This window comes from Manacus vitellinus, unplaced genomic scaffold (assembly GCF_001715985.3).
Source record: "Manacus vitellinus isolate BGI_N305 unplaced genomic scaffold, ASM171598v3 scaffold_13_pilon, whole genome shotgun sequence".
In the NCBI taxonomy this organism is placed as follows: Eukaryota; Metazoa; Chordata; class Aves; order Passeriformes; family Pipridae; genus Manacus; species Manacus vitellinus.
In genome coordinates this window covers 16,777,548-16,790,327 of record NW_021938999.1, presented here as the reverse complement: position 1 = coordinate 16,790,327, position 12,780 = coordinate 16,777,548, and the positions used below count along the sequence as shown (strand labels likewise).

Here is a 12,780-nt window from a genome sequence, read left to right as displayed (position 1 = left end):
AGAGGGGCCCTTAGTACACAGCATGGCCTGAGGTCAAGCGGCCCTGGTAGCACTTTTCACCTAAAATGACCGAAATGTTTCGCAAGAGAAGCGACTGCTTTCACTGCCCTCTTGCTCAAGAGCAGGGGAGCTCCCACGAGCCGTGACCAGCGGCCTACAGGGAGATCTTGGATGGCTGGGGATGGCCGGAACTGGACCCACCAAGGGAACAATTGCACTGAAAATTCATATTTGCGGCTACTTTTCCTCTTCCTGGTCTTTTCCCCTACAGATCTGGCCTCTAAAATTTTTTATGCAACAAGAGGATATGCCCATCTTATTTCTGCTGAATTCTACTGGTGTTTAGTGGAATTTGACTTTCAAGGCAAGAAGCCCCCTGGAATTCCTGGAGAGGTGTGTGGCAGGCAGTATGGTGTATGGTCAGGGGAAAACCACAGAGTTTGTTTGAACAAAAAAAATTAAAATGTCCTGGGAGCCATGACATTTAATGCATCTTATTTGGTTTATTTTCATCCTAAAATGCACTGGAGAAATGCTGAGGCCATGATGGCCTGGGGGATATTTTGTGAGAGCAGGCAATGTAGTTAAAAAAATTAGTTAAAATAAATGAAAAATAAATCAATAAACCCCAAATTAAATAAAAAACTAAAATAAATAAATATGAAAGGACATCAAATTTAAAAATAAAAAAAGTAAAAAAGGAAAACAAATAAAAATGAAAATTTAACTAAAAAAAAATGAATGCCCCCAGGCTTTTTCACATGCAAACCCATCTTCAGCTCTGCAGTGGCAGTATCAAGCTTTACCCTAAGCAGCAGCAGCAGCAGTGCATGGGATTTCACTTGGTGACTCCAAGGGAAAACTGGCTAATGAATGTATAGAGCAAAATCCCAGCCCCAGGAATAATCCCTCCCTTTTGTCTAGTTGAGGTGGATAACACGTGTTGGTGACCAGGAAGAGCACATGTAAGTTCATTTTTGAGCTCTGCCAGCATCAGATGTTTAAAAATAAAATAATTAAAATAAATAAATAAATAAATAAATAAATACACTCCACCTGCAATAAAATAAAGTAAAATAGAATCAAGTAAAAAAATTAAATATAAAATAAGAAAAATAAAATACAATAAAATAAGGTTAGGTTAGATATCAGGAAAAGGTTTTTCACACAGAGGGCTGCTGAGCACTGGACAGGCTCCCCAGCAAAGTGGTCACAGCACCAAGCCTGATAGAGTTCAAGAAGTGGTTGGACAACACTTTCAGGCACATGGTGTGACTCTTGGGGTGTCCTGTGCACAGCCAGGAGTTGGACTTGATGATCCTATTGGTTCCCTGTCCAATTCAGAACATTGTATGACTCTATGATGGCAAAATATAATAAAGGAAAATAAAATAAAGTTAAAAAAAAAAACCTAAGAAAAATAAAATAAAATAAACAAGATAAAACAAAAATAAAATTAAATAAAATTAAAATGAAATTAAATAAAACAAAACAAAATAAAATGAAATACAATCAAAATGAAATTAAATTAAATCGAATGAAATAAAATTAATTGAATTGAATTGAAATGAAATGAAATGAAATGAAATGAAATGAAATGAGGCTCAGTTCTCCAGGGCACCATATCATGACCAACACCGAGATTTGCTCAGATACCGCAACTTTTGTCGAACAGCAAGCGGACACAGCCTGCAGCAGAGCGCTGACCCCGCCCCCTCCGCATCCGCGGAGTTCCCGCGGAGCCGGGGCCCCTTCCCCAACTCCCTCCATCCCCAGTTCCCTCCCCCCCTCCTCCAATCCCGGGTCCCTCCCGCGGGGGCGTGTCCGTGGGGTGGGCGTGTTCCCCGTCCGGGCGCGCGCGGGCGCGGAGCGGGCGCGGAGGGGCGGGGTGGGGCGGTAGGAGGAGGAGAGAGAGGAGGAGGAGGAGGAGGAAGGCGCGGGATGAGCGGGACGAGCGCGCGCCCCCCCGCGGGCCGCGGCGCTTGCGCCCCCCGCGCCATGGAGGGATTTTCCCCGCCCGCGGGTACGGCACCGGCGGCGCCGACCACCGCCCGCTCTTCGGCAGAGTCCTCGGCAAGGGTAAGGCACAGCGCTCAACCGCCCCGGCGGGACACGCCAACACTGCCTCCTCTCCCCTTGCCCTTCGCGGAGCCAAACGCAGCGAGGAAAACGCAGCGGGAAGTCCGTAGTGTGCCCGCCCCCACCCCCGTATAAATGCCCCCGCGTAATGAGGAACTTCCTCCCCGACAGCGGCAGCCCCCTCCCTCCTCTCGCACCCCGCCCGCGGTTCTCCGGAGAACCGCAGCCGGCCCGAGTGAGGAACCTGCCCAAACTTCCTGCAAACAAATTAAAAAACACCCCTGTAAAATAACAAATTTGGTCTCCCCCCCCCCCAAACCACCATCGAAAATCAGAAAGCTGCACCTCGATGGCAAAATGTAAAAGGAGCACCCCCTAAATTCCAAAAGAAGGAAATGCTGCAAATTGGCAGAATTATAATAATAATAAAAAAACCCGTCCTGAAATAAAACCAAAACAACCCCCTCCTGATCAGTGCCCCGAACCAAAAATAATCCATCAAAACCAGCCTAGACAAACAGCCCTCAAATTTAAAAAAACCCAAACCACATCCCCAGAACTATTTCCAATCCCCCTTCCAGCAAGACCCCTTCCCCAAATAAAAAACTCCCAAAACAACCGTCTCCCCCCAAAACAATAAACTTTCAAATAAGCCCCCTAAAACCAACATCCCCCCAACTTTCTGGGGAATTAGGGGTCGAGGTGCAGAGAGTCCCAGGGTCGGGGGGACCCCTGGAGCGGGGCTGGGAAAGGGTGTGGGTGCAGTCAAGGGGTCACGCAGCCGCTGCGTCCCATCCGGGTGCAAGTGTCCCTGCAGCCCTCCAAGCCGGGGCTTTGGGGCTGCAGCACCCCGGGCCTGCCTCTCGCCCGATTTTGGGGGTCTGTGCTGGGGATGGGGCTGGGGGGCCGCGTTTGGTGCCCTCGCGGTAATTTATTTTTCTCCCGGGATGGAGGAGACTGCGGTGTCTCTCCTTGGCGGTGGCTGACGTGTGGCAGCACCGACTCTTCAGGTGTCAATCCCCCGTAAGCCGCTCGGCCGGGCGGCTCTCGGCGCTGCTGCGGGTCAGTGTGGGGGGCTGCGCTGGGGAGGGGGCTCCTCAGGCACTGCCTGGCATCGGGAATCATGATACTTGGTGGTGTGCACCTGTGTCCAGTGGGGTGACATAGGTTTGCGACTTAGGGTTTGTTCCCTGTAAGGAGAAGTTACCCAGCAACGTGTGTATGTGTGTGTGTGTGTGTATGTTTGGGGGGCGCAGGCTGAAACTGTGCAGGGTTATTGACAACTGTATCAAACGCATCATTCCCCCACCCCCTTCCTCCCTAAGTACTTGGAACTGCTGCTAAAATGATAATGTTTAATAAAAATATAAATAAAGTGATACGAGCCAAATTTTTGGACGAAAATAGGTTGATGTGGGATAAGAGGACAGGCAGGACCCCGAGAAGATGAAGTGAGGGGGACAGGTTATCCCCAGCAGTGGATTCCAGCCCTGAATGGGGAGTGCTGGAGGTTAAGAGTACCTCTGTTGGAGCAGTGCCCTGTGCTGGGGACCTGTTGGCTGTCCTTGGTCTGGGATTTTGAGAAGCTTCCAGGGATGGGCACTTCTGGGGACCAGGATGTGCCATCGGAGCAGGCAATCCCCCAACATTTGAGCCCAGGTCACGCCTTAAGTCCCTGATCCCTGTCTTTCTCCAGCTGTGCCTCCGCTTGCAAAGGAGAGCAGTAAATAATAAATATGGGATGCTAATTCCAGTTCCTGTACTCAAATGGGGGTCCTGTATCCTACACATCACCCCCAGCCCATCTCCTGTGGCTGTTTTTGGAACCTGTTGTGCGGGCCCAGCGGCAGCCAATGGTCTCTCACTGCTGAGCCCGTGTCCAACAGACAAGGGATCACTGTGCTGGCCCGGGGTCGTTTCCTCCGTGATTCACTGGGGTTGCCTAGAGACAGACGCTGGTGAGGTCCAGAGCTGGAAACGTTCCTCGTCAGAAATGGAAAAGCTAAACTTTGCCTTAGAATGGGAGCAGGTCTGCTGGGAGAAGTGTGTCTGCCTGTGCCCCAGCTCTGCTTTTGGGTCTCTGCAAGTGATGGCTGTCCTGGCAAAGTGGGACCCTCTGCTGGGGCTGGGCATGAGGCCACAGGGAGAGGCAGGGCAGTGCTTGTACCCCAGGAAGCCCTGCACCCCAAATTAGGGGTCTTGCACCCTTGCCAGCAGCTGGAAATAGATGTAGAGATGGAGATGCCCTCTTCTTGCCTTCTTACGCTTTCCTGGTCTCCAAGCTAGTGACTTTGAGGCTAAAGCCACCCCGTGGGGATAGGAGAGTTTGGCTGCAGCACCAGCCTCCTTCCCCTGCCATGCTCCAGATGCTCCTGCCAAGCTTGCTCTCCTGTGCTGACTGCTGAGAGGAGACTGGGGGCAAGATAGTCCCAGAGAAGTCGCTGGTGGGAAGAGGGAATGCTGTGGATTCAGCTGTGGTTACCAGGGATGCAGCACTGGCTGCGAGTGGGTATGAGATGACACAAAGCAAAGGCACAGCAGTGCAGTGGCAAAGAGGAGACTGACTGTCACAGGTGCAGGACTTCTTGGGAAAGAAGTTGAAAGTTGGGTTCCTCCATGACAGAAGCATTTAAATGTAAGTGCAGAAGGGTTAACTGCTGTGGGTTGAAAGCAAAAAGCACCAGAGAGGCTGAGCAGCCCAAAATGGGAATGAGGAGCCTTCGAGGACACTCCAGCATGTCCCCATGTCTTGCAGGGGATGGGTTGACCAGCGTGGCCCTGGGCACAGCTCTTCTGTATACAGCCTGTATTGCCTGTGATGCTGTGAGGTTTGGGCTGGCACTAGGTTCAGGGATCCCCTATGGCTGCAACAGGCTGTGATAGCTGCTGACCATCTGGACTTGCTGATGTAAGACATAAAAATGGCCTTTCTGTCATTCCTGCAGAGATGGCACCAGGTATCCACCCTCTGGGGGACCAGCGTGTTCCCCTGTCCTGGCCAAGCCTCTGCCAGGATCCCCATGGGCTCAGCCCACAAGCTGCTATTTTGCAAAGTGCTGAGCTGGAACAGGGCAAAGAGCAAAGCTGTTGCTCTGTCAAAGCCTGTGCAGCAGGTGCAGTGGTGAGGCTACACCCTCGGTCCTGCCTCGGTTTCCCTGTTGCTCCAAGTAACCTTTACTCAGATCCCAAAGGATCCTGGATTGTGCCCTCCTGCTTTGCAAGGACTTGACACTTCCTGACCTTGTCTCCCTTTCCCAGAGGGAAAGAGGTAGAGGGACACCTCTGCACTGCAGCAGCTCCTTGGGACAAGCCTGGTGCCTCCAGCACCTGCAACACCCTCCACAGAGTAGGAGGAAAGGGCATCAACCCTCCCATTTCAAAATGCAGCTTGTACAACCCTGAAACATGGAATTCATCTCCTGTCTGGCCAACAGCTCACTACGGCTGCTGAATGGGAACCCCCATTGATGCACTGCTGGGGTGTAGCAGAAGTTGGTTCCCATGTGCAGGGTGACCTCCAGCAGCTGTTTTGCTGTGCATGCTGCATTTTTTTTTTGTCTTTTTCTCTAGCAGCTATTGTAATTCATGGTGATGTTGGAGAAAAATCCTCCCTGAATCAGCTGTGCTGGTTGTGAGAGCTGGCTTTGCCAGCTGGGTGACATGGCATGTAGGAGACATGGCTTGTCACAGCTCATTTCTGCGTGCCCAGGATCCATGAGTGTCTGCCCGGGCTGGGCTGTGCACTCGGACGTGGTGTGGAGGTGAAAGGCTCCGTCATCTCCAATCCCTTTAGCCGTCTTGGCCTCTGCTTGAGTATTTTTAACCTTTTTGCTGTGCTAAGCTGCCTGGGGCTGAAGTGTCAGCAGGCCCTGGGGAACACAGCCTCTCACTGCTTTGCCAAGCCCAGGATTTCAGGATCAGTGTCTCTAATCCCTGGATCCTGAAATACCTTCTTCTGCCGGCAGCGCATTTGGAAAATTTGAGTGACTGCGGGTTTAAGCACCGGGAAGGGGATGCCCTGACCCACAGGGACCAGATGCCACGTGGCAAAGCTGCTCCACTGCTGGCATCTGCACCTGATTCAGCTATTGCTGGGATATCCATCCCTCAACAGTGTCAGAGGAGAGGTCCCTCTGCTGGGGGATGCTCTTTCCCACACTCCATGAAACAGAGGAAAATGCTCTGTGGTCACTGCCAAGTCTGACCCCCTTGTTTTCTCCCGTCAGACCAGTCTCAGTCCTGGCAAAATGGGTGAATTCTCGCCATCTTAAAATTGTCCCTCCAAGTCTGTAGTTGATTAGGAGAAAAATAGTCATGGCTGAGTTTCTGGATGGTGTATTAACCGTGTGTCCATCCCTCTGAGCCTCTCTGTGGAGAGCTGGCTGTGACTGCGCTCACTGGGTGAGCTCTACAGGATGGTGACCCACTGCTGCTCTGCAGCTGGCTCCTCAGCCTTGCCTCCCTTCTCTGCTGTTGAAAACCCATCTCCTCATGGCACAAGGAATCCAGCTGCTCACCTCTTGCCACCCTGAATGGAGGAGCTGAGGCTGCACACAAACTCTGATCCCCCTCCATAAAATCGCCTTGGTGGGCTCAGCTGGGTCTGCGGGGCAAGGGCAGAGCAAAAACACCATCTTCTCCTGGTATCAGAGTGGTTTCTGGGGGTAAGGACCCTTCCATATACCATCTAAATTAAAGTTAGCTTTAATGAATTTATTTTAGCTTAGGTAAAAGAGTCCAACTCAGATGTCATGATTTGCTTTCATGGAGCATTTTGTGCTTGCATTTCGTGCTGTTGCTTGTTATTTGTTTGGAGTTATTTCTCTTGGCTCCTTTTTTGGGGTCAGTGGTGGGTACCTCATAACTGGCTCCCAGAGGCTGCTGTTGTATTGATGATCCCATGCGTGGAAGCGCTGTTGAGAAAGGGTTTGTGCCTGACTGGCAGGAGATGTTGGTGACAATTTCCTATTCACTTCCCTTCCTATGGAGGTGCTCCCATGGGAGACTAATAGAAGCGGTTTCAAAGAATCTGCCTGCTGTGGCCCTTTCTCTTGGGGGGTGAACACAATCAGGGCACAGCATCCCCCTGTGTCTGAACCACCTGAGCCTGAGCTCCACAAAGTCTTAGGTGAGGGCTGGTGGTCTCCCACCAGAGCTCTCTGCCTCCTACTCTTTGTTCTGCTTTTCTCCTCATGCCCTGCTGCTGCCAGTGTTACTTCTGCATGATCTGGGGCTTCTCCCTCTCCAAATCCAAATTCTAGGAGGGAAGAAGGGTCCAACACCAAATGGAGGGAAACCCGTGTTGCCCTGCTTGCTGGCTGGGATGTCTTGGGCAAGATGCTTTCACTGCTTGAACTCTTTTCTCACTTTCCTTTCACCATACCTATTCAATGACTCTCAGTGTAATTAACTGAAGTTCGGGGAGCTTTCTCTCTGCACATCTTTACTGCTGTAGCTGTTCTTCTAGCCTTTGATTTGGGGAGCCAGCCATCTGGGGTGTTACAGCTGACTGTGCACAACCCAGTCCGCGTGTGGCAATAGATATTTTTACACAGAGCAGCACCATGAAGACAGGGAGGAGACAGGTGTCCCAGCAGGGATGGGAATGTTCTCCCTTTTCCTTCAAGTTGTTTTTTCACTCCAGTAAGTGCATCAGTATGGGGTCCTGCCCTGGGTGCTCATGCAGCCCAGTGTAACAGCTAGTCCCTGCCCTGATGCCATTGGGGTGGGACTGTGATGATGACACCTCTTCCTCGGTGCAAAAAGGTTGTGTCTTCCCAGCCAATTGTTTTATCCTGATGAGATGCTGCAGAAAGAAATGTGTGTGGGGGTTATCTGTCCATCCAAGCAGAGCCACTGTGCAGTGTGCTCAGGTCTGCTGGTGTTAGGGTGGAATGTTTGGGGTGCAGGCAACACTTCACCCCCTTGCCAGCAGCCCACAAATTCCCACCTAAGACACTATCGAGCTATTAATTCTCAGGCAGCGAGGCTAAAACAAGCTTTTTCTGACACCCTCCATCTGTGCACTCCCACTTTGAAAAAAAAAAACCCTTTAAAATGATTTGCACAACTGTAATAGATTTGGACATAGCGAGGAAACCATTTGCAAACAAGCCAACCTGCTGCACAAGGCCTTGGCCAGTACAACCTCCTTGGGGTCCGTGGAACTGGAGGGCAGGAAACTTTCCTGTGTGGCAGACAGAGCTAACCAGGGAGCCTCAGTGTTGTGCTGGGGATAACATGGGTCCTGGGTGACGCTCTCAGTGTTGTTGGTTAATGGCATGTTTCAGGTGTTTGTTTTTTTTTTTTTTTGTCGTGGTGTTTTGGGTTTTTTTTTGGCAAGGGATACGTGCATGTAACCGTCTTCTCTTTTCTTCAGGACAGAATCATCAATCTAGTTGTTGGTGGCTTAACAACCTTGCTGCTTGTAGTAAGTATCCCACATCCCACCCCATGTTGAGTGCCTTCCTTAGGTGACAAGGGACCAGAGTTCCTCCCCAAAACAGGTGGTGAAACTTCCCGTGACTGAACAGGCTGTAATTGGGGCCCAGGTAGTCACTTTGGGACACACCTGTCTTTTGAAGCTCTTTGACAACAGGAGAATACCTTTCTTCGGGCCATCTTCAGGCCAGAGTTTGCATTTTTATGAGTTGGCTGTGCAATAAAAAGTTCTTTGGTAAATTGTCCATCCTGGCTGAACGTGAGGCTAGGTGAGACAACAAAGTGCTTATGTCCCAGGAGACCATGTTTGCTTCTATTTCCTTCTATTTATAACTTCCCTTTAATTATGTCTTATATGAGTCTTTCCAGAATTTGTCCCTTTGTCTTGAGCTATGCTTTCCCCAAGCTTTACAGACAAACCCAATGCTATTTTGACTGGAGAACATCAGTTCTGTGGTCCCTGGTGGGCGGCAGCATCATTTGACCTGAGGTGCAGAGAGGCCATAGGGACAGCCAAGGTGCCAGCTGGGGAAATGCTTGGCTGAAGGAATGCTCCTACATGTGCAGTGTGTACCCCTGTACCTGCTGGCTTTATGAGTACTTGGAGGATGGCAACAAACCTGAGTAGCAAAGTTTTCATCAATGTTTTCAGTGTGCAGTTGTACCAAACAGATTCTCCTCCCAGAATTTTGCATTTCCCTCCAGCTCCTTGTGGGGTGGGAGTTAAAGAGGAGGGAGGGGTGTGCAGGGGGGAGTGAGCATTGTGGTGCCCCAGCCGTCACAGTGAGCCTCTTCTCATCACAGCTCTGAGAGCAGGCGAGAGCAAACTCTTCATCTTTGTTTTCCTCCACAGGTCACTCTAATCAGTGCTTTTGTCTTCCCGCAACTACCTCCAAAACCTGTGAATGTATTTTTTGCTTTCTGCATCTCCTTGTGTTGCATTTCTGCTGGCATTCTTGTAAGTACCACCACATTTGCTGTGCAAGACTTTGAGTCTACAGTTCTGAATAAAACATTCTTTACGTGGTGCTGCAGTCTTTTTTACATTCTCCTAGAAAAGCTTTCCTGCCTCCATAAGAGAAGCTGACAATGAGAGTGGTAACCAGTTTTGTTATTTACTGTGGTGCAAGCGTGTGAACTGAGCCAACTCCTGCAGCCCAGCTGTGGTGCAAGACTTGTCACCTCTGTGACTGTGCCACTTGCAGCTGCCAGTGGAGATAGAGTAGGAAACCAGGGAGCAGAGCAGTGAGATGGGAATGCAGAGATGGACTGTGCTGCAGAACTTGCTTGAAATGGTGGGGCCAGCCAGGCACTTGCAGAAGTCAGTGACCTTTCAGGCACAGGGGTTACAGGGGCAGGAAGCTACAGCAAGTAGCAGATGTTTCTCTACTCAACAGCTGCAGAATTCCAAGAGAGTTGGTCCCAAGCATTGGCAAAGGGACCTGGCAGGTCGGGGTTCATAGAATCACACAATGGTTTGGGTTGGAAGGGACCTTCAAACACCCATCTAGTCCAGCCCCCCTTCCATAGGAAGGGACATTCATAGCTCCTCCTTTCTGCTGTAGCATTTTATATTTGGGGCATTCTCCTTCCTCCAGCTGTGACCTGGAGTGGTCTGGCCCTGAGCCCCAGTGCTGGGTGAGCTGGGAAGTTGCTCTGCAGTGCCTGGTCAGTCCCAGTTTCTGATTCTAGAGCTGGGAGCCACAACTCTGCCCAGAACAGACTGTGTTAGTGCAAACCTGATATTTGTTCTCATCAACCAGGGTGTAGCCAGCTTTATTTTTTTTTTACAACATCCCTGGCTAACACCCCACTCACCCTCCCTCTTCCACAAAGCTGACCAGACAACCCATGTCTTCATAACTAGCTTCACAGACAAACACATGCTCATTCTCTCTAGCCAGAAGAAGCTGGGTTGTTTTACAGGAAAAAACAGATCTACAAGTTGCCAGTTCAGTTACCATGGAAAGTCTCCGCAGAAGTACCTGGCTTTTTAAAGTAATACAAACTCTTTTCTCTTCTAGATCTACTGGTATCGACAAGGAGACCTGGAACCTAAATTTAGAAATCTAATTTACTATATATTGTTTTCTATTGTCATGTTATGTATATGTGCCAACCTGTACTTCCATGAAGTGGATAAATGATGGACATTGGGAAAACCCAGCAATGATGCTACTGTGTCAGAATGTTTTCAGCTCAGCTCTCAGCTCTACTTGAGACATTTAAGTGAGAACAAGCAGCCTGAGAGGAACAAAGTGGGTTGTGCAAGGATAAATCAGTACATGATTTTCATGTAAATGTATATGTAATGTCCCTCTTGTTAGGGAAAATTATTGCCATAAGACGTGACATTCCGCTTTTTTTTGAAGAGCTACTGTTGCGCTTAATGAACATTCCAGTTGTACTGATGTTTCAGAATGGCACAAGCTTTTTCATTTTGGAAAAAAAAATGCACTTTTTTATTACTGTACAAATAAACTGCAGCATTGAAAGGATCTGTGGCAGTATAAATAAATGGCATCTTACAGTCAAGTAAGACAAATACTCTTTATTTTGCTGAAACTGAATATACAATTATTTCTGTTCCCTAGGCAACCATTTAAAACTACAACTTATTTTCACATTAACAAAACCACAGACTGAAAAAGACCAACTCTTGATTATGAAGAGCTAATTACAGAAATAAATAAAATAATTTATACAAAGAGTCTTTAATTTCTATAGCTTTTTCTCTTGATTCCTAGCTAACAGGCTGCTGCTCAGCCTAGTGTCTGTTTCAAACCCTTGGATGTAGGAATTAATTGTCCTCCTTTGCCTCGGGGCCCTATGTCCAAACTCTCACAAGAGCTATTCCTCCAAGACTGCCACCTCCACATCATTCCCCATCTACTAACTTGCTGCAGAAATCACCTCTGGAGAGGTGGCTGGTAGTGTCAGGTAAACAGCGAGAGAGACAAATGTTCCAACCTACTCATAACAATCTCAAAGAAGTTACAAGCTTGTGGGGGTCCCAGTAGCTTCCCTTTCTCATAGCCCTTCCCTTTTTATTCAGCTTGCTGTAGCAATGAGAGAAAAGAAAATAAAGACTTTCCACAACTGATCTTTCTGAGCTCTGTCTGTTGCCAGCAACAGACTCCTCAGGAGCAAGCAGACCAGGCAAGTCCCATAAGCTTCTGTGTCTTCCTCCGATGCCACAGACATACGAACGAGTCAGATGAGATGGGAATACACATCATTTCTTCATGATGCTGCCCATGCTCCCTGAAGTCTTTGATGGAACTCATTCCTTCCTGAAATGTAACAGTAACTCCATGTATTACAAGAGTCAGTAAGTGCAGAAATCCTCACCCATTCTTCATGAAACCTGTGCAAACTTAATTCTTGCTGTGGCACTAAGAGGCTACAGTCCACAATCCTTGACTTCTGTGCAGTTCTCCAGATGTGCAGTTCAGCACACCAGTAGCAAGTCAGATCAGAACTGTCTGGATGGGTCCTGGCAGTGAGCACTGCAACAGAGGCTCCTCAGAACACTGAACACCCTGGCTGAGATGTGGCACCTCAGGCCTCGGCTGGCTGCTCAGTCACCCTTCACAGATGAGGTAAAACAGCCTGAACAGAGAAAGTGCACCATAGTAATTTCAAACTGGAAGTTTCTGTTTAAAGAGACAGACTGTGACTGCTTTCTTTGGAGATGTGGCACAGAGTTGTAACTAATTTCACAATGCAAACGTGGTCGATAGAAAATGGACACGGTTACTGCTTCTCAGTGACAGCTCACTAAATCCTCAACATCCTTTGAGTCTTCTGAGTCAGGACTGCCCAGTGATGAGCCAATAATGTGTGACCCATCTCCATGATGCTGTAGGATAGGATCTGCCAAGAGACAAAGTACATTAGAACTACTAATACTGTGCCATTATAACAAGATATAAAATACACACTTAAGAGGCAGGAAACACAGTCTGGAATTTTAACCAATTTTAAGTGATACTGCTCAAACTAGGCAGTTTGCAATTTCTAGTTTCACAGAATCACAGAATGATTGGGACTGGAAGGGACCTCTGGAGATCATCTAGTACAACTCTTTGCTGAAGTTGGTTGAGCTGGAGCACGTTTCCCAGGATCAGGTCCAGGTGGGTTTTGAGAAGGTAAGTGATGACTAATATGGATGCAATCAGCACGACTCACTTTTGGATTCATGAGGTATTACACTCAGGCCTAGTGCTGACCCTCTGATGGCTCTGCAAGGAGATCTGT

At 48.8% G+C, this 12,780-nt stretch overlaps 2 protein-coding genes across 2 annotated transcripts in view; one reads left to right on the top strand and one right to left on the bottom strand.

Moving 5' to 3' along the window:
- Positions 1-1,998: 1,998 nt before the first annotated feature.
- On the top strand, positions 1,999-11,052 carry TMEM243 (transmembrane protein 243). Its single transcript, XM_029958073.1, has 4 exons — positions 1,999-2,079; positions 8,459-8,509; positions 9,374-9,478; positions 10,545-11,052. The coding sequence occupies exons 1-4, from the start codon at positions 1,999-2,001 to the stop codon at positions 10,665-10,667; spliced, it is 360 nt and encodes a 119-aa protein (XP_029813933.1). The 3' UTR covers positions 10,668-11,052.
- A 4-nt stretch (positions 11,053-11,056) lies between these two features.
- DMTF1 (cyclin D binding myb like transcription factor 1) overlaps positions 11,057-12,780 on the bottom strand; it is a 29,384-nt gene continuing 27,660 nt past the window's right edge. The window contains exon 17 of the mRNA XM_018068118.2: positions 11,057-12,396. Within this exon, the coding sequence (XP_017923607.2) occupies positions 12,287-12,396 (110 nt within the window). The 3' untranslated portion in view covers positions 11,057-12,286. The remainder of the gene's footprint in view (positions 12,397-12,780) is intronic.

Coding starts and splice junctions, on each gene's coding strand:
- TMEM243 (XM_029958073.1), top strand. CDS start 1,999: ATGGAGGGATTTTCCCCGCCCGCGGGTACGGCACCGGCGGCGCCGACC. Junction 8,510..9,373: donor TAACAACCTTGCTGCTTGTA/GTAAGTATCCCA, acceptor TTTCCTCCACAG/GTCACTCTAATCAGTGCTTT. Junction 9,479..10,544: donor GCATTTCTGCTGGCATTCTT/GTAAGTACCACC, acceptor TTTCTCTTCTAG/ATCTACTGGTATCGACAAGG.